The 25,371-nt window shown below is 40.2% G+C and overlaps 1 protein-coding gene across 22 annotated transcripts in view; it reads left to right on the top strand.

Annotated features, from left to right (window-relative positions):
* The first annotated feature begins 13,430 nt into the window (after positions 1-13,430).
* The window catches only part of RANBP17 (RAN binding protein 17), a 368,523-nt gene continuing 356,582 nt past the window's right edge, over positions 13,431-25,371 (top strand). For 16 of the 22 annotated variants that reach the window (XR_015148584.1, XR_015148583.1, XR_015148579.1 and 13 more), the window contains exon 1: positions 13,431-13,633. Coding sequence is in view for 8 of the 22 variants with exons in the window: in XM_086361112.1 (XP_086217238.1) it covers positions 13,616-13,633 (18 nt within the window). In the remaining 14 variants the exon portion in view is untranslated. The remainder of the gene's footprint in view (positions 13,634-25,371) is intronic. The other 6 variants (XM_086361114.1, XM_086361113.1, XM_086361111.1 and 3 more) reach the window with 3 other exon arrangements.

The raw sequence follows: 25,371 nt of genomic DNA, 5'->3' as shown, positions 1-25,371 counted from the left end.
ATACTAATCAAGATTGTGAAATAATTCTCATCCATATCCATATCATTTTGTTGTTGTTTAATCACCCAGTCGTGTCTGACTCTTCTGCAACCCATGGATTGGGATTTTCCAGGCAAGAATATGGAATGAGTTGCTATTTCCTTTCTCTAGATTTACCTGATGCAGGGATCGAACCCATGTCTCTTGCCTCCATCTCCTGCATTGCAGGTGGATTCTCTACTGCTGAGCCACTGGCAAAGCCCATATCATTAGTGAAGAAAAAAATTTTTTTACTCTGGTTTCACACTAGATATTTAAATAAATGGAGTTTAATGACTTGACAAAACAAAAATATAGTTGAAATCAACTAACATGAAAGAAATTCTCACAGGTAAATATTTCACAGGATTTTTGTGTTTTGGAGGGATTTTATGTAAATTTGAATTTATTGGATGTATTCTCCTATTTCTCTTACCTGCCTGCCCTCTGCTGGATTCCCCAAACTTACTGATGTATTAAGCAATTTTACTAAGTGTATTTAATAAAATTATATTTGCAGAATACATTTAAGGGAAATATGTACTAATTCTTTCTATATTTTGCTTATATTTGTTACTAAAGTAAATGATTGATTATAGGTTTTACATTTTAAGTATTCATAAAGTGAGAATTTTAGTTGAATCATTTTGAAGTTTCAGTCCTACCACATACAAAAACATGAGAAAAAGAAATGTTCATGTAGGTAATGTCACAGCCTTTCAAAAATTTTCAGGATTGAGAAGGTGGGTGGGGTAGGAGGGACAATGAGGTAATATCCAATTGGATAGTAAATTTACGAAGTAAAAAAGTATAGAATAATTAACTCTGATTAAATTCATAATACCATTCCATTAAAATACTGACTTAAATATGATATTCAAAGCATATGGATTCACTTGCTAATAAAATTAGTATTTGCGTGTGCGTGCTTAGTTGTGTCCCTGTCGGCTGCAGCTTGCCAGGCTCCTCTCTCCATGGGATTTTCCAGGCAAGAACAATGGAGTGGGTTGCCATTTCTTCCTCCAGGGGTTCTTCCTGATCATGGGATCAAACCCACATCTCCTGCATTTTCTTGCCTTGGCAACTGGATTCTTTACTTCTGAGCCACCTGGGAAGCCTGAAAATGTAGCACTTATTATATATAAACTCATGAATCATCACAGTAACCTATGAGATATGTACTAGTAGTCTCCATTTTATAGTTGAGGAAATGAAGACCTGGAAAGGTTAAGTAACTTCCACAAGTTTACCAGCTAGTAAGTGGTGGAGCTGGTGTCCTAATCCAGGCTGTTTGGCTCCATGTTCTTTTCCTAACCACTGTGCTTGACTGTCTCATCTCAATATTACTTTTTGAAAAATTTTTGAATTATAGACTTACTGTTATCCTGACCTTAGAAATAATAAATCAAAACTAAGAGTTGTTAGGTGAATTTCCTAAAGCACCAGAATTACATATGCTAATTGAATCCTCTAAAAAGATACAAAGATTAAAGATCTATCTGTCTTTTTTAGAAGGCTAGTTGCCATAAAGGAAGATAATTTTGTAATTCCTAAGGGCTCTAAATGTCCCTCCTTTAATTGAGTTTTGTGATAGAAATGAATTATTTGACATACAAGAGCATCTTCTGTGCTAATTTTAATAGCTGCAGTGACACAATTCTATCTTAAATTTTGTTAATTGATGAAAAGATATGGAGTTATGTGCATATTTTGTTGATAGAAAATCATGGAAGAGAGTGATAATTAAACAGAAATCTTCTGTGGTCACTCAAATCTAAAAGGAAAAAAAATAATTGATTTCTTATTTCCAGAATTACCTGGTGAATCCACAGAACAGTCAGATGCTGTTTTTACCACAACCTTATACTTGTGCCAAGGATATTTTGGAGTGAGAAAAAAGACAAATGATCAAATCTAATTTTCCGTCTCCTAATGACCTGAAAATTGAAGTAACAGAACTGTTACTTTAAAAAAGAGCTTTAAAATGTGGTTGAGATCTAGAAGTTAGGCAAAGGCTATAAGCAGTTAAAATAATGGGGTACTTATTGTGTGGCATGTGCAATAGGAAGGTCAGAAATCATCATTGGTGCTTGGGTTGTGACAGTCAGAAATGTTGAAATGTGGGAATCACAGATAGGATTTGATGTCAAAAGTCTTGGGACATGGAAGTAAAAGTTAAAATATAGGAATCAAAACCTTTAGGAATTAGCACAAAAGGGAATGATGAAGGTATCAAAGATTTTAACATTTATGAGTTGAGCTGTGGGGATGAGGATGTGTGGGTTCTGGATGAGCTATGAAAATCAAGTGTGAAGTATGGAAGATGCAAATAGCCTAGTCATAATGAATTAGCTTATGCTGGATTAGACCTCTCATAGAAAACAATTAAAAAAATAAGACAAATATACAGAAATATACATACATATTCGGAGAAAGCAATGGCACCCCACTCCAGTACTCTTGCCTGGAAAATCCCATGGATGGAGGAGCCTGGTAGGCTGCAGAACACGGGGTCGCTAAGAGTCAGACATGACTGAGCGACTTCACTTTCACTTTTCACTTTCATGCATTGGAGAAGGAAATGGCAACCCACTCCAGTGTTCTTGCCTGGAGAATCCCAGGGACGGGGGAGCCTGGTGGGCTGCCATCCATGGGGTTGCACAGAGTCAAACACGACTGAAGCGACTTAGCAGCAGCACATATATATTTAACACTCATATTACATACACAACAACTATAAAGAAACAAATATATATTTAAGTTATTTAACAATATTTAACAATAATTTGACATATACTAACAACTATACACTGATATATAGTTTGAAGATACTAGAGAACAACCAAAAAAGGCAGGACTTGGTTCAACCCTTGAGAGCATTAAAGTACAAAGGACAAGATCCAGATTTAACTCGGCTCTTTTCATCCCTTCCTCCCCCTCCAAACAATTTTTCAGTTACATCACACTCGCAATGCATGAGGATTAACAGAGCTAAATGGACAGCAGCAATCTCAGCAGGCTAGGAGCAGACATGGGAGTCTGAGAACAAAAGGGGCTGAGATTTGAGGGACAAATTTCTAGAGAGGAGCAAACTACAGAGATGTGAGCCCCAAAATCTGTGTACAGATTTCCCTCAAACCATCAGTCAGTTCTTAAGATGTATACCTGTTGGGAGAGACTTTAAGAAGCTTAGCAGAACAGCAGCATCTAAAGAGTTGAACAGAGATTTAGCACAGAACTGGGGAGACAGGGATTAGGAGTTCAAGCCCATAGGATGAAGGTGTCTTAGTAAATATCCCAGGCTTTAAGATCAATTGAGTACCATGACCTAGGAATAAGGGTAAAACTGAAATAAATCTGAATTTAAAAGCCTAAAGCCGCTCAATAGAGAAGATGGCGGAGGAATAGGACGGGGAGAACACTTTATCCCCCACAAATTCATCAAAAGAACATTTAAACGCCAAGTAAATTCCACAAAACAACTTCTGAATGCCAGCAGAGGACATCAGGCACCCAGAAAAGCAACCCATTGTCTTCGAAAGGAGGTAGGAAAATATATAAAAGACAAAAAAAGAGACAAAAGAGGGAGGGACGGAGCTCCGTTCCGGGAAGGGAGTCTTAAAAAGAGAGAAGTTTCCAAACACCAGGAAACATTCTCACTGCCGAGTCTGTGCTGAGCCTTGGAAGCACAGAGGGCAACATAACAGGGAAGAAAAATAAATAATTAAAACCCACAGATTACGAGCCCAACAGGAACTCCCCCAGAGGAGAAGCAGCGCAGATGCCTGCACCAGCCACTAGCAAGCGGGGGCTGGGCAGGGAGACGCAGCGCGGGTTGCATTGCTTAGAGTAAGGATCTGGCCTGAATACCCTGAGCGCTATTTGAGCGAAATAATTTGGGCTAGCAAACCAGACTGTGGGATATCTACCACGCGAAAAGCCAGCCCTAACCTAAGACACCACCAGGCCTGCGCATCGAACAAAGGACTGAACAGAGATAGCCAGCTACAGACCATCCCCCTCCGGTGACAGGCAGCCAGAGCCGGAAGTGGGCAATCGCAGCCCCAGAGAGACATTATCTAAAAACTGTAAGCAGGCTTCTTTGCTAACTAAAACTTCTTGGGGTTCTGGACGGTCAACATCCGCCTGAGAAGGTGTGCCGGTTGTACACCCAGATGAGCAGCGGGGAGGCGATAAGTTGTAGCAACCGCGCTCGCCAAACACCTCATCACCTGAGCTGCTCAGACCTGGGAAGGGCACAAAACGCAGGCCCAACCGAGTCTGCGCCTCTGAGGACTACCCGAGTGCCTGAACCTGAGCGGCTTAGACCTGGGAGCTGCAAGCAGCCCAGGGCCGGCCCTGGATGGTTCCCGGCGGAGCAACCTAGAGCTTGAGCAGTGTGGACAGGAAGGCTACACGGGCAGTGAGCGGGGGCAGGCCCAGTGTGGCTGAGGCACTGCGAGCACACGCCAGTGTTATTTTATTGCAGCGTCCATCCCTCCCCACAGCGCGACTGAACAAGTGAGCCTAAAAAAAAAAAAAGTGTCCACCACCGCCCCCTTTGTATCAGGGCAGAAATCAGACACTGAAGAGACCAGTAAACAGAAGAAGCTATAACAGAGGGAGCCGCCTTGGAAGCGACAGGCAATAGATTAAAACCCTGTTGTTAGTGCCGACTACATAGGAAGGGGCCTATAGATCTTGAGAAATATAAGCCAGACCAAGGAACTAGCTGAAAATGAACTGACCCCACAATACCCACAACAACACCAGAGAAAGTCCTAGATATATGTTTACTATTTTTATGATTATTCTTTTTTTTTTAATTTTTTAAAAATTCTTAAGTTCTCTATTACTCCTTTAATTTTCACTTTTATAACCTACTATTACTTTGCAAAAAAAATACCCTATTTTTTTTTAAAAGCAAACTTCATATATATATTTTTTATAATTTTTGTGACCTTGTTTTTTTTTCTTTTTCTCTTTCTTTCTTTCTTGTTTTTTTTTTTTCTTCTTTTCTTTAACATTGTATTTTTGAAATTCCAAAATCTCTAGATGTTTAATTTTAGCTTTTTGGTATTTGTTATCAATTTTGTACCTATATTTTTTAAAATAATTTTTGTGACTTTTTTTTTCTCTCTTTCTTTCTCTTCTTGTATTTCTGAAATTCCAAACTCTACTCTAGATTTTTAACTTTTGCTTTTTGGTATTTGTTATCAATTTTGTACCTATATTTTCTTTATAATTTTGGTGACTTTTTTGTTTTTGTTTTTTATTTTTCTCTCTTTCTTTTCCTTCTTCTTTTCTTTAACATTGTATTTTTGAAATTCCAAACTCTACTCTAGATTTTTAATTTTTGCTTTTAGGTATTTGTTACCAATTCTGTACCTTTAAGAACCCAATCTTCAGTACCCATTTTTTACTAGGGAGCGAGATTACTGGCTTGACTGCTCTCTCCCCCTTTGGACTCTCCTTTTTCTACACCAGGTCACCTGTGTCTCCTCCCTAACCCCTCTCTACTCTACCCAACTCTGTGAATTTCTGTGTGTTCCAGATGGTGGAGAACACTTAGGGAACTGATTGCTGGCTGGATCTGTCTCTCTCCTTTTCATTCCCCCCATTTATCCTCCTGGCCATCTCTGCCACCTTCCTCCTTCTTCTCTTCTCTGTATAACTCTGTGAACATCTCTGAGTGGTCCAGTTGTGGAGTGCACATAAGGAAGTGATTACTGGCTAGCCTGCTCTCTCCTCTATTGATTCCACCTCATCTCATTTGGGTCACCTCTAACTCCCTCCTCCCTCTTCTCTTCTCCATGTAACGCTGTGAACCTCTCTGGGTGACCCTCACGTTGGAGAAACTTTTCATCTTTAACCTAGATGTTTTATCAATGGTGCTGTATACAAGGAGAAGTGTTGAGACTACTGTAAAAATAAGACCAATAACTGGAAGCAGGAGGCTTAAGTCCAAACCCTGACTCCAGGGAACTCCTGACTCCAGGGAACATTAATTGACAGGAGCTCATCAAACGCCTCCATACCTACACTGAAACCAAGCACCACACAAGGGCAAACAAGTTCCAGGGCAAGACATACCAAGCAAATTCTCCAGCAACACAGGAACACAGCCCTGAGCTCCAAGATACAGGCTGCCCAAAGTCACCCCAAAACCATAGACATCTCATAACTCATTACTGGACACTTCATTGCACTCCAGAGAGAAGAAATCCAGCTCTACCCACCAGAACACAAGCTTCCCTAACCAAGTAACCTTGACAAGCCACCTGTACCAGCCCACACACAGTGAGAAAACGCCACAATAAAGAGAACTCCACAAACAGCCAGAATACAGAAAGGACACCCCAAACTCAGCAATTTAAACAAGATGAAGAGACAGAGGAATACCCAGCAGGTAAAGGAACAGGATAAATGCCCATCAAACCAAACAAAAGAGGAAGAGATAGGGAATCTACCTGATAAAGAATTCCAAATAATGATAGTGAAATTGATCCAAAATCTTGAAATCAAAATGGAATCACAGATAAATACCCTGGAGACAAGGATTGAGAAGATGCAAGAGAGGTTTAACAGGGACCTAGAAGAAATAAAAAAGAGTCAATATATAATTAATAATGCAATAAATGAGATCAAAAACACTCTGGAGGCAACAAATAGTAGAATAACAGAGGCAGAAGATAGGATTAGTGAATTAGAAGATAGAATGGTAGAAATAAATGAATCAGAGAGGAAAAAACAAAAACGAATTAAAAGAAATGAGGACAATTTCAGAGACCTCCAGGACAATATTAAATGCTACAACATTCGAATCATAGGGGTCCCAGAAGAAGAAGACAAAAAGAAAGACCATGAGAAAATACTTGAGGAGATAATAGTTGAAAACTTCCCTATAATGGGGAAGGAAATAATTACTCAAGTCTAAGAAACCCAGAGAGTCCCAAACAGGATAAACCCAAGGTGAAACACCCCAAGACACATATTAATCAAATTAACAAAGATCAAACACAAAGAACAAACATTAAAAGCAGCAAGGGAAAAACAACAAATAACACACAAGGGAATTCCCGTAAGGATAACAACGGATCTTTCAATAGAAACTCTTCAAGCCAGGAGGGAATGGCAAGACATACTTAAAGTGATGAAAGAAAATAACCTACAGCCCAGATTATTGTACCCAGCAATGATCTCATTCAAATATGAAGGAGAAATCAAAAGCTTTTCAGACAAGCAAAAGCTGAGAGAATTCAGCACCACCAAGCCAGCTCTCCAACAAATACTAAAAGATATTCTCTAGACAGGAAACACAAAAAGGGTGTATAAATTTGAACCCAAAACAATAAAGTAAATGGCAACAGGATCATACTTATCAATAATTACCTTAAACGTAAATGGGTTGAATGCCCCAACCAAAAGACAAAGACTGGCTGAATGGATACAAAAACAAGACCCCTACATATGTTGTCTACAAGAGACCCACCTCAAAACAGGGGACACATACAGACTGAAAGTGAAGGGCTGGAAAAAGATTTTTCATGCAAATAGGGACCAAAAGAAAGCAGGAGTAGCAATACTCATATCAGATAAAATAGACTTTAAAACAAAGGCTGTGAAAAGAGACAAAGACGGTCACTACATAATGATCAAAGGATCAATCCAAGAAGAAGATATAACAATTATAAATATATATGCATCCAACATAGGAGCACTGCAATATGTAAGACAAATGCTAACAAGTATGAAAGGGGAAATTAACAACAACACAATAATAGTAGGAGACTTTAATACCCCACTCACACCTATGGATAGATCAACTAAACAGAAAATTAACAAGGAAACACAAACTTTAAATGATATAATAGACGAGTTAGACCTAATTGATATCTATAGGACATTTCATCCCAAAACAATGAATTTCACCTTTTTCTCAAGCACACACAGAACCTTCTCCAGGATAGATCACATCCTGGGCCATAAATCTAGCCTTGGTAAATTCAAAAAAATTGAAATCATTCCAAGCATCTTTTCTGACCACAATGCAGTAAGATTAGATCTCAATTACAGGAGAAAAACTATTAAAAATTCCAACATATGGAGGCTGAACAACACGCTGCTGAATAACCAACAAATCACAGAAGAAATCAAAAAAGAAATCAAAACTTGCATAGAAACGAATGAAAATGAAAACACAACAACCCAAAACCTGTGGGACACTGTAAATGCAGTCCTAAGGGGAAAGTTCATAGCAATACAGGCATACCTCAAGAAACAAGAAAAAAGTCAAATAAATCACCTAACTCTACACCTAAAGCAACTAGAAAAGGAAGAAATGAAGAACCCCAGGGTTAGTAGAAGGAAAGAAATCTTAAAAATTAGGGCAGAAATAAATGCAAAAGAAACAAAGAGACCATAGCAAAAATCAACAAAGCCAAAAGCTGGTTCTTTGAAAGGATAAATAAAATTGAGAAACCATTAGCCAGACTCATCAAGAAACAAAGGGAGAAAAATCAAATCAATAAAATTAGAAATGAAAATGGAGAGATCACAACAGACAACACAGAAATACAAAGGATCATAAGAAACTACTATCAGCAATTATATGCCAATAAATTGGACAACGTGGAAGAAAAGGACAAATTCTTAGAAAAGTACAACTTTCCAAAACTGGACCAGGAAGAAATAGAAAATCTTAACAGACCCATCACAAGCACTGAAATTGAAACTGTAATCAGAAATCTTGCAACAAACAAAAGCCCAGGACCAGATGGCTTCACAGCTGAATTCTACCAAAACTTTAGAGAAGAGCTAACACCTATCCTGCTCAAACTCTTCCAGAAAATTGCAGAGGAAGGTAAACTTCCAAAATCATTCTATGAGACCACCATCACCCTAATACCAAAACCTCACAAAGATGTCACAAAAAAAGAAAACTACAGGCCAATATCACTGATGAACATAGATGCAAAAATCCTTAACAAAATTCTAGCAATCAGAATCCAACAACACATTAAAAAGATCATACACCATGACCAAGTGGGCTTTATCCCAGGGATGCAAGGATTCTTCAATATCCGCAAATCAATCAATGTAATACACCACATTAACAAATTGAAAAATAAAAACCATATGATTATCTCAATAGATGCAGAGAAAGCCTTTGACAAAATTCAACATCTATTTATGATAAAAACTCTCCAGAAAGCAGGAATAGAAGGAACATACCTCAACATAATAAAAGCTATATATGACAAACCCACAGCAAACATTATCCTCAATGGTGAAAAATTGAAAGCATTTCCTCTAAAGTCAGGAACAAGACAAGGGTGCCCACTTTCACCATTACTATTCAACATAGTTTTGGAAGTTTTGGCCACAGCAATCAGAGCAGAAAAAGAAATAAAAGGAATCCAAATTGGAAAAGAAGAAGTAAAACTCTCACTGTTTGCAGATGACATGATGCTCTACATAGAAAACCTTAAAGACTCCACCAGAAAATTACTAGAACTAATCAATGAATACAGTAAAGTTGCAGGATATAAAATCAACACACAGAAATCCCTTGCATTCCTATACACTAATAATGAGAAAACAGAAATTAAGGAAACAATTCCATTCACCATTGCAATGAAAAGAATAAAATTCTTAGGAATATATCTACCTAAAGAAACTAAAGACCTATATATAGAAAACTATAAAACACTGGTGAAAGAAATCAGAGGACACTAATATATGAAGAAATATAGCATGTTCATGGATTGGAAGAATCAATATAGTGAAAATGAGTATACTACCCAAAGCAATTTATAGATTCAATGCAATCCCTATCAAGCTACCAACGGTATTCTTCACAGAGCTAGAACAAATAATTTCACAATTTGTATGGAAATACAAAAAACCTCGAATAGCCAAAGCTAGCTTGAGAAAGAAAAATGGAACTGGAGGAATCAAGTTGCCTGACTTCAGGCTCTACTACAAAGCCACAGTTATCAAGACAGTATGGTACTGGCACAAAGACAGAAATATAGATCAATGGAACAAAATAGAAAGCCCAGAGATAAATCCACACACATATGGACACCTTATATTTGACAAAGGAGGCAAGAATATACAATGGATTAAAGACAATCTCTTTAACAAGTGGTGCTGGGAAAACTGGTCAACCACTTGTAAAAGAATGAAACTGGAGCACTTTCTAACACCATACACAAAAATAAACTCAAAATGGATTAAAGATCTAAATGTAAGACCAGAAACTATAAAACTCCTAGAGGAGAACATAGGCAAAACACTCTCCGACATACATCACAGCAGGATCCTCTATGACCCACCTCCCAGAATATTGGCAATAAAAGCAAAAATAAACAAATGGGACCTAATTAAACTTAAAAGCTTCTGCACAACAAAGGAAATTATAATCAAGGTGAAAAGACAGCCTTCAGAATGGGAGAAAATAATAGCAAATGAAGCAAGTGACAAAGAATTAATCTCAAAAATATACAAGCAACTCCTACAGCTCAACTCCAGAAAAATAAATGACCCAATCAAAAAATGGGCCAAAGAACTAAATAGACATTTCTCCAAAGAAGACATACAGATGGCTAACAAACACATGAAAAGATGCTCAACATCACTCATTATCAGAAAAATGCAAATCAAAACCACTATGAGGTACCACTTCATGCCAGTCAGAATGGCTGTGATCCAAAAGTCTACAAGCAATAAATGCTGGAGAGGGTGCGGAGAAAAGGGAACCCTCTTACACTGTTGGTGGGAATGCAAACTAGTACAGCCACTATGGAGAACAGTGTGGAGATTCCTTAAAAAACTGGAAACAGAACTGCCTTATGATCCAGCAATCCCACTGCTGGGCATACACACTGAGGAAACCAGAAGGGAAAGAGACACGTGTACCCCAATGTTCATCACAGCACTGTTTATAATAGCCAGGACATGGAAGCAACCTAGATGCCCATCAGCAGATGAATGGATAAGAAAGCTGTGGTACATATACACAATGGAGTATTACTCAGCCATTAAAAAGAATACATTTGAATCAGTTCTAATGAGGTGGATGAAACTGGAGCCTATTATACAGAGTGAAGTAAGCCAGAAAGAAAAACACCTATACAGTATACTAACGCATATATATGGAATTTAGAAAGATGGTAACAATAACCCTGTATACGGGACAACAAAAGAGACACTGGTGTATAGAACAGTCTTTTGGACTCTGTGGGAGAGGGAGAGAGTGGGATGATTTGGGAGAATGGCAGTGAAATATGTATAATATCATATATGAAACGAGTCACCAGTCCAGGTTCAATGCACGATACTGGATGCTTGGGGCTGGTTTACAGGGATGACCCAGAGGGATGGTATGGGGAGGGAGGAGGGAGGAGGATTCAGGATGGGGAACACATGTATACCTGTGGTGGATTTATTTTGATATATGGCAAAACCAATACAATATTGTAAAGTTAAAAAATAAAATTTAAAGAAATAAAAGCCTAAAGCCAAGTCAATAGGATTGAAGTGATCCCCTGGTATTCTATCTGCCTACTACAATAAAAATAAAAAAACCTTCCATGGAGAAAGTTCATATCATCCAGAACTTCTACAGTTTTTCTTCCACACTAATATTCAATAAGAAATCATGAGACAAGCTTGAAAAAATAGGACCAAATTATGGAAGACAGAAGGACCCACATATTGACTCAGATACTGTAGATATCAGATGCTAAGTCACTTCAGTTGTGTCCGACTCTGTGCAACCCCATAGACGGCAGCCCACCAGGCTCCCCCGTCCCTGGGATTCTCCAGGCAAGAACACTGGAGTGGGTTGCCATTTCCTTCTTCAATGCATAAAAGTGAAAAGTAAAAGTGAAGTTGCTCAGTCATATCCGACTCTTAGCGACCCACGGACTGCAGCCTACCAGGCTCCTCTGTCCATGGGATTTTCCAGGCAAGAGTACTGGATTGGGTTGCCATTGCCTTCTCCAGATATCAGATAAGGGCTTTAAATAATATCATTAAAATATTCAAGAAAATAAAGGAATGATACATTTCACCAGAACCTTTGAATCTATTCAAAGAATTGAAGGGGAGGTGTCTAATGAAAATTCTGGAACTGAAAATATTATAACTAAAATTAAGAATTCAATAGAGGGGTTGTATACCAGCTCAGACACAGCAGAATAGAGAGTTTCTATTGACTTGGGTGAAAGGTCAGTAAAAAATATGCAGATGAAACCATGACAAGAAAAGAAGACAAAAATACAAAAAAGAGTATAAGAGACATGGAAAACTCTATAAAAGGTTTAACATACATGTAATTGGAGTGCCAGAAAGAGAAAAATGGGACAGAAGCAGTTATTTAAAGACATACTGACCAAGAATTTTAAGAAATTAGAAAGAAAAAATCGGATATCACATTTAAGAAGCTTTATGAATCCCAAGCAGGAACACCCCCCCCCACACACACACACACCACACTCACAGTTACATCACACTCAAAATGCTGAAGACCAAAAAGAAAGACCAAAAAGAAAGAGGAAAAATTTTAAAGCAGCCAGGGGTGGGAGGAGACATATTACCTTCAAAGGAGCAAAAATCAGACTGACAGCTAATTTCTGAATAGAAATAATGGCAATCAGTAATCAAGAGAAAGGCATTTTATAAGTGCAGAAAAAAATTTTAATGTCAAAATAGAGTTCTATACCCAGCAAAACTATCCTTTAAAAAATGTATGTGAAATAAAGACATTTTCATGTTAAAACTGAATTTGCCACTAGTAAACCTGAACTATATGAGGTATTATAGGAATTTTTCACTCTAAAGTACAATGACCCTAACTTTAAGTATCAAACTTCAAGAGGAAATGAAAAGCACTGGAAAGGAGTGACTCTGACCTACTTCTCAAATAAATTCTCATTTCAATGGAATTTTTTAGTGTGAAATGTAAGTTCATGTTAAATGAAATAGAGACAACAAGTAAGTGAACTAGAATTTTACAACTTGACAATATATAGATACTGTCAGTTTAATTTTAACCAAAAGTTTAAAAAACCTGAAACCTGGGTTCTGGGAGTCAGGGACCAAGGAGAGCAGTTGACCTGTAGGAGTCAATTAACAAGTGAGTGTTAGGAGACAAGAAAACTTGTGGAAATGGGGGAGTCAGAAGCTGCAGGCAATAGCTGTGCTCTAGGAGTTACGGGTCAAAGAGAGTCTGTGGGAGATGTAGTCAGGACCCTCGGCTGGCAGTTGCGCTGGGGGGTTGTGTCAAGAGGCAGAGGTCTGACATCGCCACCCACCTGAGGCAGCGGCCGTTGAAACGTGAGCGCGGTGGGGGAGGGGCAGTTTAGATTCCTGGCCCCGGTCCCCGCCCCGTCGGGCCCGCCCGCACGCGCTCGCCCCGCCCCGCCGGCCCCGCCCCGTCCGGAGCTTCGAGCGCGACAGTCGCGAGGTTGAAGCAAAGAGCGAGCGAGCGGCGCAGGGACCCCGCGGCCGGCTGGGGCTTCGGTGGCACCCGCCTACGCTCCCTCCCCTCGGGCGCTCGGGGCGCTGACCGGCGCCGCCTCCCGGGAAGATGGCGCTGCACTTCCAGGTCAGTGCGCTCTGCGCCGCGGATCCCCGCCCCGCCGCTCCGGGAATCCGGCGGGATGCTGGGGTCTGGAGACTGAGGGCCGAGTCCGGCGACGGAGGCCGCGGGGCCGCCGGCCGGTGCGTCGGAGCCCTAGGCCCCGTTCCTGGCCAGGGACCAGGCACTGGTCTGGGCTGCCCACCCCAGGCCCGGGCCCGAGGAAGGGGCGGCCCGAGCTCGGGGATGGCGGGTGGAGGGGCAGGGGCTAGGCTGGAGGTCGCCCCTCGAGAGAGAGGTGCGGATGCTGAGGACCGGCCGCGCGGGAGCCCGCCCTCCCGGGTGCCGCCGCACGGCGCGCACCGAGGTTCGGCGGCGCCCGAGCAGGTGGGAGACCGGCAGTACCGATCAGCTTTCCCGCCGCGTCTCCGGCCGCGGCTCCATCGTCAGCCTCCACACAGTTCGGAGGGAGCTCGAGAGGGGCCTGGGTCCGCCAAAGGAGCGGCTCTGCATTTGGACTTGAATTGGCTGGAGTCGGCAGGGGCTCTGTTTGTGGGGAGTTGAGAAGGAGGGCTCTGCAGCAGCCTCATTGGAGGAGGAAACCGGGGCAGGACGCGCACTAGGAGCGCAGAAACGGTCAGGGTGGGATGCGGGCTGGAGGAAGGCTCAAATATTCAGATATTCTCGGGCACTTTGGCATATGCATCCAGTTATTTATTCAACAAACATTGTAGAGCCTCCTCGGCACCCACCCCGGTACCCCCCCACCCCCATCCCCACCCCCGGGTCTCAAGCACTGTGCAGAGTTGTGGGATAAAGAATTACATCATCTTATTAGCATCCTTGCCGTCATGAAATTCACAGATAATTACAATAAATGTGAAAAATGATGTGATAGAATTAATCACAGGATATCATGGGAATATTGAAAGGGGCACTCAACTCTGGGTGTGTATGTTGGGAAGCAGTGAGGCACAGATGCTGTGCTTGTCAGGCAAGCTTTTTTGAGCTTCCGTTCATCCACTTGTTAATTGAGTTCCTACTTTGCTAGGTACTTAAGATAAAACTCTCTCAAAACTTTATGATTTGTACAGTCAGGGAACTTGCAGTCTAGTGGATCTTGAAAGAACCGAGCGAAGAGAAAGGGAAGGGTAGAGGCGAAAGGACAGTGTGAGTCAAGTCAAAGAATTGTGGAAGAACATGGCGCACTGGGGTAGTTCAGTCTGACTGGAGCTTAGGTTCCTATGAAAGGGAAGGGAGGAGGGGAGGCTGTGGAGGCAGGAGATGACCTTGGAGAGATAGGCAATTTCATAACATGGTGATAGTGTATCTAAGTGTCCCAGCCCTTTGTAGACTTCTTTGGGCCCCCTGAGACTACAATGATTCATTACCTAATTATTGATTCTTCCAAAGGGTACTTTCTTTTCAACCATCCACTCTCCTATCAGGTAATTGACAGCTCAGGAGATAGTAAGCCTGACACATTGTTTTGATTCCTTGCCATTGCTAAGGGTCTCCAGGTCAAAATAATGTTATTTATTGCCACTTTAGTAAAAATGCCCTTTGGGAAATCTTCACTGGCAGAATCTCACAGGGAGGGCTTTGGGATTGTAAATAGATGAACAGTTGTTCATAGTTCAGGTGTAAATCTTGAGGGCAATTAAAAACTATGGTGGAACGGTTTCAGAATTGGAAAGATATGCATAATAGTAAATCACCCAGTCGGGAAGATTTCTTCATACTTTAGGTAATGGTGGAAAAATTAGCTCCTAATGGCAGAACTACCGAAATTAGTTTCTTCAGACTCTATGTCACAGCAGCTCTGGGCAGCTTAAAAGTGAAGTTGGACAAATGAAAGACGTGACAGTTTGAGGGGCCTGGAAAAAGCTCTGAACCTTTTCAGTTTGAATTGTTTTCAGTATATGGATCATATTGTTACCCAGTTAACTCAAGGAACATTTATTACTGATAATAACTGGTACCTAGCATTTGGAATTTTTCCATGCTTGTAGATTTTGAATCGTACAACTAGCTTGAGAGGTGTGTGTATACAGTTGGCTTGTTGTATCTGTGAGTTTTGCATCAGTGGATTTAACCAACTGTGGATTGAACATATTAAACAATTCCAGAAAGTTTAAAAAAACTTGAATTTGCCACACCCTGGCAACTATTTACATATCATTTACATTGAATTTACAACTATTTATATAGCATTTATATTGTATTAGGTATGGGCTCCCCAGGTGGAGCAGTGGTAAAGAATCTGCCTGCCAACACAGGAGCTGCAGGAGACACTGGGTTCAATCCCTGGATGGGGAAGGTCCCCTGGAGGAGGAAATGGCAACCTACTCTAGTATTCGTTCTTGGAAAATCCCATGGACAGAGGTGCCTGGTGGCCTATAGTCTATAGGGTCGCAAAGAGTAGGACGTGACTGAGCAGCTGAGCACGCACACACGTGTATTAGGTAGTAAAAGTATTATGAGATTATTTAAATTGATAGAGATTATATGCAAATACTGTGCCATTTTATATAAGGAATGAGCATCTTTGGGTTTTGGTTATCTGCAGGGTGGCCTGGAACCAGTCCCCCTACTGTATGTGCACACATACATTTTATTCCTGAAGACACTGAGTCTTAGAACAATTGTGACTTGCCCAAGTCTACAGAACTAGAGTAACCCTGCTGCTACTGCTGCTGCTAAGTCGCTTCAGTTGTGTCCGACTCTGTGCGACCCCATAGACGGCAGCCCACCAGGCTCCCCTGTCCCTGGGATTCTCCAGGCAAGAACACTGGAATGGGTTGCCATATCCTTCTCCAATGCATGAAAGTGAAAAGTGAAAGTGAAGTCCCTCAGTCGTGTCCAAGTCTTTGCGACCCCATTTACTGCAGCCTACCAGGCTCCTCCATCCATGGGATTTTCCAGGCAAGAGTACTGGAGTGGGTTGCCATTGCCTTCTCCGAGAGTAACCCTAGTAATTCATAATTCCATATTCTTTCATACCAATATCTTGCAGTCATCTACCCAAACAGGTAGTTAGTAAAAAATTATGCCATTTTGGCGTAAGTGGATTTGTGTGAGATTAGGTTACTACTTCACAAGCTTTTTCAAATTATGGCACACATAAAGAATGGTAATTGGGTGGTCCATTGACGTAAACTACTCATAACTAAAAGCCTGGCTGCCTGAAGGGCAAGGGGATCAATATCCTAGACATTCCTATAATCCATTCAAGGCACGTGCATTCTGATTAGGAAGTTGTGAGTTTGGATACTCTGTCCCAAAGGAAGAAATGAATCTGGATTGTCTTAGAGGAGACAGTCCAGGTTAGTGGGCAAGGAAGAGAGGAAAGAGGTTTCTAGGATCAAGGAAGAGGTAGGCACTTTAGATTTCACAGAGGAATCTTGGAGAGAATTAAGAGGTAACATCAGGAAAACTTTAGGAGATGCAGTTAGTTGATCTTTTTAGCTTCCCAGAACCTGGGACTATATGCTTCTTAATACCCAGCCAGGCTACTATACCTGATTTGATCTAGATATGATTATTAACAATTAGAATCATGAGGAGAAAGGGGTTTGGCAAAGATGGTCCTGGGGTTGTGGAGTTGAATGGGTGAAACTATAGACAAAAGAGCAACGTGGTGTTTTATAGTTAACTGAAGAAACTATTTACAGTTTGTGTAGATCTGCTATTTGCCAGGAGCTAGATCAAGCTTTCTCTTGTCGTTTCTATCTTAATCTTCATAATTATTTTGGAAGGTGGTTTTGAAACCTGCAGTTTCAAAAGTGAGGTTTAGAAAGGTTAGATAATTTGCTTGAGATCACTTTAATAATAGTGACTTTTTTAATAGCTGGACAAATTCTAGGCTTCCACAATGATTCCAGAAGAAACCCCTAAAGAAATCCAGGGCACTGTAGGCCACAGTTGTAAAATACTGTTCTGTTGGTCTGCTGTCTATGAATATCATGTAGAGGTGTTGAGTATGAGTCTTTATTTTAAAGGAATTGGTAGGACTCTATGATAAATTGTTATATACTTGGCATCAGCTAAACTGCAATGTTTGAGGGCACAGTTTGCAAGACTACCCTCACTACTGACGCCACTTGCATATTTGAGAGTTTCCCAGTGCCATTCTCAGGATTAACAGAAGGACTCACACAATTCACTGAAAGCTATCATACTCAAGTTTCTTATTGGGAAAGTACACATACTAAATTGATTGATTGATTGAAAGAGAGGTGCATAGAGCAGAATCTGGGCGCATTCTGAAACAAAGCTTTTTGGTCCTCAGGGCATGTTACTCTCCTATCATATTTGTGTGGCAGTAAGCACTGAATATTGCAAACCAGGGAAGCACAACCTGAGCTTTGAGTTCTGGAACTTTTCTTGGGGCTTCTTTTTGTAGTTGTGATTGGTTGGGTGCCACATGATTGACCTGAGCGTTTAGGTCAAATGAAACCATGCCATGGTGGCTGAGTGGTAAAGAACCTGCCTGCCAGTGCCGGAGATGCAGGTTGGATCCCTGGTCCGGGATCCCTATGTGATGGAGCAGCTAAGCCAGTGTGCCACAGCTATTGAGGCTGTACACAAGAGCCCCGGAACTGTAGCTACTGAGCCCATGTGCCACAACTGCTAAAGCCAAGAAGAAGAAATTTATAGGTAAATATAAAGATGGTGAACAGACAAGGTTGAAAGTATGGACTAGGATATCATCTGCAGGTTGATGATGACTAAAGTAAAAGGTCAGCCTCTGTTTCCACTGTTTCCCCATCTATTTGCCATGAAGTGGTGGGACCAGATACCATGATCTTAGTTTTCTGAATGTTGAGCTTTAAGCCAGCTTTTTCACTTTTCTCTTTCACTTTCATCAAGAGGCTCTTTAGTTCTTCTTCACTTGCTGCCATAAGGGTGGTGTCATCTGCATATCTGAGGTTATTGGGATTTCTCCTGGCAATCTCGATTCCAGCTTGTGCTTCTTCCGGCTCAGTGTTTCTCATGATGTGCTCTGCATATACGTTAAATAAGCTGGGTGACAATATACAGCCTTGAGGTACTCCTTTTCCTATTTGGAACCAGTCTGTTATTCCATGTCCAGTTCTCACTGTTGCTTCCTGACCTGCATACAGATTTCTCAAGAGGCAGGTCAGGTGGACTGGTATTCCCATCTCTTTAAGAATTTTCCACAGTTTGTTGTGATCAACACAGTCAAAGGCTTTGGCATAGTCAGTAAAGCAGAAATAGATGTTTTTCTGTTTTTGCTTTTTCGATGATCCAGCGGGTGTTGGCAATTTGATCTCTGGTACCTCTGCTTTTTCTAAAACCAGCTTGAACATCTGGAAGTTCATGGTTCACATATTGCTGAAGCCTGGCTTGGAGAATTTTGAGCATTACTTTACTGGCATGTGAGATGAGTGCAATTGTGGGGTAGTTTGAGCAGTCTTTGGCATTGCCTTTCTTTGGGATTGGAATGAAAACTGACCTTTTCCAGTCCTGTGGCCACTGCAGATGGTGACTGCAGCCATGAAATTAAAAGATGCTTACTCCTTGGAAGGAATTAAAAGACACTATGACCAACCTAGACAGCATATTAAAAAGCAGAGACATTACTTTGCCGACAAAGGCCCGTCTCGTCAAGGCTATGGTTTTTCCAGTTGTCATGTATGGATGTGAGAGTTGAACTATAAAGAAAGCTGAGTGCCAAAGAATTGATGCTTTTGAACTGTGGTGTTGGAGAAGACTCTTGAGAGTCCCTTGGACTGCAAGGAGATCCAACCAGTCCAGGGTGTTGAGACAACGTGTGGTTGGGGTCTATAGATTTGTATGTGGCTCAGAATTGACCATTTGCTCTATTTGAGCTATATGTGTGTATATACACACACGTGCGCACACACACACATATGTATTTGATTGCTGAGCCTCAGGGTTGTTTTTTTTTTGTCTGTAAAATGGATATGCTAAAATATGTAATTTACAGGAGTCTACTTTTTGGATTCGTTTAAAAAATAGAAGATGGAAATACTTTTGTAAACTGTAAAGCACTAAAACAAATATGACCCAATTCATTGTAGAAGGAGAAGTTCTAAGAGGCCCAGAAATAAACCTTCGGGTGCTTAGGAAAAGTTAATAAAGGGAGGAAAAAACAAAGAGTTTGTGGGAAATGAGTAATTGTAAGATAAAGGCACTTTATTAATGGCAGTTAAGAGGTTTAATTCCAGAAGGCAGGAAAGATACAGGGAAGTAATTGAAAAGAATTTAAATTTAATTGAGGTGGGATTTTTGTAGTTCATCAATTTATTGTTTCATTATGAGGGAACATTTTTCTCTAGAACAAAAGAAAAAACCCTTCATTTTTTCAGCTTTCTTGAGGTTTTCTTGTTATTGTTTAGTGGCTAAGTTGTGTCCAACTCTTTTGTGACTCCGTGGACTGTAACTCATAGGCTTCTCTGTCCATGGGATTTCCCAGGCAAGAATACCATTTCCTTCTCCTTCTTGAAGTTTAATTGACAAATAATAAACCACACATATTGGATGAATTTTGACATAGTTTATAACTGTGAAACCATCACTGAAATTAAGATAATGAACATATCTATCACTCCCCAAGTTTCCTTATATCCCCCTTGCTTAATCCCCCCTTGCTGCTTCCCTATCCTTCCCTATCTTCCCATTCTGCTCCCTCCCCAGCCTGAAACCACTGATCTGCTTTCTTTTACTATAGAATCATACAATATATACTCTTTTTTTGGTCTTGCTTCTTTTACCTCTTGATGGATACACGATGAGAGTTACTGTATAGAAAGAAGTTGCATCATCTAGGGGTTAATTGTATGTCAGGTACAAAGGGCAGAAATCAGTCCAGAATAACTTGAAGATCCTTATTTAGACTGTAGGCAGGATTATATCATTGTCTCCTAGGCTATGGAAGTTGGGTACTGTCCTTGAATGCTTGATAGTAAATCTATGGGAGTTAGGTGATGTCCAGTGCTACTTGTTATTTATTTGTATGGGCTTCTAATGTTGATACGAAGCCCAGTAGAAAATTTAATAACTCAAACCCAATTTGTCAACACATTTAGAAGGGATCCATTTCTCTGAGGCATGCTTATGTTAACCATATTCTCAGACATCACTATAAAACTAAGATGCAGTTTATCAGTTCACCGTGAAAAGTAAAGTCTCTATAGACAGAATCCCTGTGAAATCAAATGCTAATCAGAAGATTGCTTAGTCGCTCAGCGATCATCACATTATGAGTTTAACTCTATGAAATGTTCACATAATGCTTTTCCAACAGGGTAAGGATTTTTGTGTATGTATCTTTTTCTCTAAAAATGATTTCATTTGCCAGGCATTTAATTGTTATCATTACAGAGAAAGAATAACTTGATTTTTTTTTTTGCCCTTTGTTTCAGTCTTAGGAGAGAGTTCAAATCTTTACCTTTATATCTTGCACTGCCCTTCAGTGGTTAATAATTTGAAAGGCATTTGGGAAAAAAGGGTCATTGATAACATTGTTGATGTAAACAAGCCTGTGTTGGAGTTCTCTAAATCAATATAGCAAAAAGGACAAAATTCCAGAACTTTTCTATATTTACTTAGATATTCTTGAATTGATTAATATTAATGTTTATGTTTCCTGGGGCTGTTATGACAAATTACCACAAACTGGGTGAGTTAAAAAAATGAAATTTTTTTCTTTTATAGGTATGGAAGCCAGAAGTCTGAAATTAATGTGTTGACAGGATTGGTCTCTTCTTGGAGCTCTTGAGGGAGAAACTGTTCCATACTTTGCCCCTAAGTTCTGATAGCTGCTTGCAGTTCTTGGTGGTCCTTGGCTTGTAGATATATCACCCCAGTCTTTGCCTCATCCTTCCTGAGACCTATTTACTTGTGTCTCTGCACCTCAAATGTCCCTGTCTCTTTTATGAATGACTGGATTTAGAGCCTGCCCTAAATCCCTCGGTTTGATCTCATCCCTCCATCCTTAATTTAAGGATTTACAAAGACTTTATTCCCAAATATTTCAAAGGTATTGGGGGTTAGGACTTGGATATATCTTTTAGGAGGATACAGTTCCATCCATTACAATACTATTATTAGGTAATACTAGTAATAAACAACTAATCTTTATAGGGTGTAAAGTGTGCTAGAAGTTATGTGGCCCTAGCTCATTTAATCCTCCCAGCAAACCTATAAGGTATATGCTATTATTAGTCTCAGTTATTGCTGCCTTTTGTTTTTCAGTAGTTAGATTTTGTCACTATTTCTGGCTTCACTTTTTTACACTCAGAGTCTACTTCATCGGAGTCTAGACCTATTGATGTATAGTTGAATGCATGATAGCAGGATCAGTTTATCATTAAATTATTCTGGGCATTATCAGCTCGAAAATTCAGCCCTTTAAATTTATTAGATGAAGGAAAATACTTCTGAGGTTGATCATGAGTCACAAGAGGGAAAGTGGTAGCTCTTTTCATTTTTGTTTCTTACCCTTGGAGGAAACATGAGAATTCATATGTATTCATGAACCATACGTTTTCTACACATTTTAATGTTATAAACAGTATGTAGTAGCACTATTAGGGCTTGTTGGGACAATCCAGGTAGAGGAAATGTTTAAAATGTGGTTCATTTGAGGTCCTTTATCTTAATTATCCTTTTGAAACCTTTCTTTTGTACTTTTATTTTCACTATAGCAAAAAATTCTCTAGTCTGGGATGTTGTGCTCTGGCCTGTATAAAGAAGTGGAAAATGCTGTAAAAAAACAAGGAGCGAGAACTGTAAAGAATAAAGGGAGTTAGAGGAGGTTTCCTTTCAGTGTTTCTTATGTATTCCTATTTGTTGTTGTTTAGTCACTAAGTTACAGTTAGTTGTGTCTGACTCCGTGACCCCATGGACTGCAGTGCGCCAGGCTTCTCTGTTCTTCACCATCTCTCGAGTTTGCTCAAATTCATGTTCACTGAGTTGGTGACGCTATTCAACTTTCTCATCCTCTGTAGCCCTCTTCTGTTCTTTGGCAAAGGTATATGCATCTGAGAGAATGCTTAGACTAGTGTAGCTATAAACTGCTACATATGAATTCAGGCCAGAAAGCATAAAAAAATGGCATTACTTTTGAATATCCCATTACTTTGATATGCCTACCTGACATTAAAATCTGTGCCAATTTTTCTTGACCTCCAAAGAATAATTCTCTAAGTTCAAACTGAAGTAGTTTTAGTAAGATGCCTTTAGCAAAAATTCTCTACAGCTGAGAGGAATACCAAACTCATTTAAAAAGTTTTCTTTCAGATTTTATCCATGTATCCTGTATCTTCTGATGAGATTATATTTATAAATGAATGATTACAGAATGAATTGTTCTTTTTTTATTTTTAAAATGTACTTGTTTATCCTCCACCTATATTTTTATACAGTTTTTAAAGGTTAAAGTCACCACAAAATGTTGCCGGTATTGCCTCTGTTTTACAGTATGTCGTAGCCTGTCTTACACCTGGTAGTTTGTGCCTCCCGCTCCCCAAGCCCTGTATTGCCTCTTTCCACATTCCCTCCACAGGTAACCACAAGTTTGTTTTCTGTATCTGTGAATCTGTTTCTTTTTTGTTATATTAACTAGTTTGTTGTGTTTTTTAGATTCTGCATATATAAGTGATATCATTCACTATTTGTCTTCCTCTCCTCTGACTAATTTCACTTAGCATAATGCCCCCCAATTTGGTAAAAGAATCCGGTAATGCAGGAGACCCAGTTCGATTCCTGGGTTGGGAAGATCTGCTGGAGAGGGAATAGGCTACTGACTCCAGTGTTCTTGGGCTTCCTTTGTAGCTCAGCTGGTAAAGAATCTGCCTGCAATGTGGGAGACTTGGGTTCAATCCCTGGGTTAGGAAGATCCCATGGAGAAGGGAAAGGCTACCCACTCCAGTATTCTGGCCTGGGAATTCCAGGGACTGTATAGTCCATGGGGTCGCAAAGAGTCGGACACGACTGAGCAGCTTCCAGGTCCATCCATGTTGCTGTAAATGGCACAGTTTCATTCTTTTTTGTGGTTGAGATATTCTGTTGGTATGGCAAACCACTTTAGTATTCTTGCCTTGAGAATCCCATGAACAGTATGAAAAGTCAAAATGATATGCCACTGAAAGATGGTCCCCAGGTCAGTAGGTGCCCAGTATGCTCCTGGAGAAGAGTAGAAAAATAATTCCAGAAAGAATGGAGAGATGGAGCCAAAGCAAAAACAGCGCCCAGTTGTGGATGTGACTGGTGATGGAAGTAAAGTCTGATGCTGTAAAGAACAATATTACATAGGAACCTGGAATGTTAGGTCCATGAATCATGGTAAATTGGAAGTCAAACAGAAGATGATGGCAAGAGTAACATCGACATTTTAGGAATGAGTGAACTGAAGTGGACTGGAATGGGCAAATTTAACTCAGATGACCATTATATCTACTACTGTGGGCAAGAATCCCTTAGGAGAAATGGAGTAGCCCTCATAGTCAACAAAAGAGTCTGAAATACAGTACTTGGATGCAGTCTCAAAAATGACAGAATGATCTCTGTTCGTTTCCAAGGCAAACCATTCAATATCACAGTAATCCGAGTCTGTATCCCAGTCAGTAATGCTGAAGAATCTGAAGTTGAATGGTTCTGTGAAGACCTGCAAGACCTAGAACTAACACCCCAAAAGGTTGTCTTCTTAGTTATAGGGAACTGGAATGCAAAAGATAGAGATACCTGGAATAACAGGCAAATTTGGCTTTGGAGTACAACATGAAGCAGGGCAAAGACTAATAGAGTTTTGCCAAGAGAATGCACTGGTCATAGCAAACACCCTCTTCCAACAACACAAGAGAAGACTACACATGGATATCACCAGATGGTCAAAATCAGAATCAGAATGATTATATTCTTTGTAGCCAAAGATGGAGAAGCCCTATACAGTCAGCAAAAACAAGACCAGGAGCTGACTATGGCTCAGATCATGAACTCCTTATTGCAAAATTCAGACTTCAAGGAAGTAGGGAAAACCACTAGACCATACAGGTACGATCTAAATCAAATCCCATACGATTATACAGTAGAAGTGACAAATTCCAGGGATTAGATCTGATAGACAGAGTGCCTGAAGAACTATGGACAGAGGTTCAAGACCATCCCCAAGAAAAAGAAATGCAAAAAGGCAAAATGGTTGTCTGAGGAGGCCTTACAAATAGCTGAGAAAAGAGGAGAAGCTAAAGGCAAAAGAGAAAAGGAAAGGTATACCCATTTGAATGCAGAGTTCCAGAGATTAGCAGGGAGAGATAAGAAAGCCTTCCTTGGTGATCAGTGCAAAGAAGTAGAAGAAAACAATAGAATGGAAAGACTAGAGATCTCTTCAAGAAAATTAGAGATACCAAGGGAACATTTCATGGAAAGATACACACAATAAAGGACCAAAACGGTATGGACCTAACAGAAGCAGAAGATATTAAAGAGGTGGCAAGAATACACAGAAGAACTGTACAAAAAAGATCTTTATGACCCAGATAATCACAATGGTATATTCACTCACCAGGAGCCAGACATTTTGGAATGCAAAGTCAAGTGGGCCTTAGGAAGCATCACTATGACCAAAACTAGTGTAGGTGATGGAATTCCAGCTGAGCTATTTCAAATCCTAAAAGATGATGCTGTGAAAACGCTGCACTCAATATGCCAGCAAATTTGGAAAACTCAGCAGTGGCCAGGACTGGAAAAGGTCAGTTTTCATTCCAATCTCAAAGAAA

Source organism: Bos grunniens, chromosome 20 (genome assembly GCF_055505025.1).
Source record: "Bos grunniens cultivar Pamir isolate PY7600 chromosome 20, Bosgru_T2T1.0, whole genome shotgun sequence".
Taxonomy (NCBI): domain Eukaryota; kingdom Metazoa; phylum Chordata; class Mammalia; order Artiodactyla; family Bovidae; genus Bos; species Bos grunniens.
The sequence above is the reverse complement of the archived record's forward strand: the minus strand, read 5'-3'. Positions and strand labels throughout refer to the sequence as shown.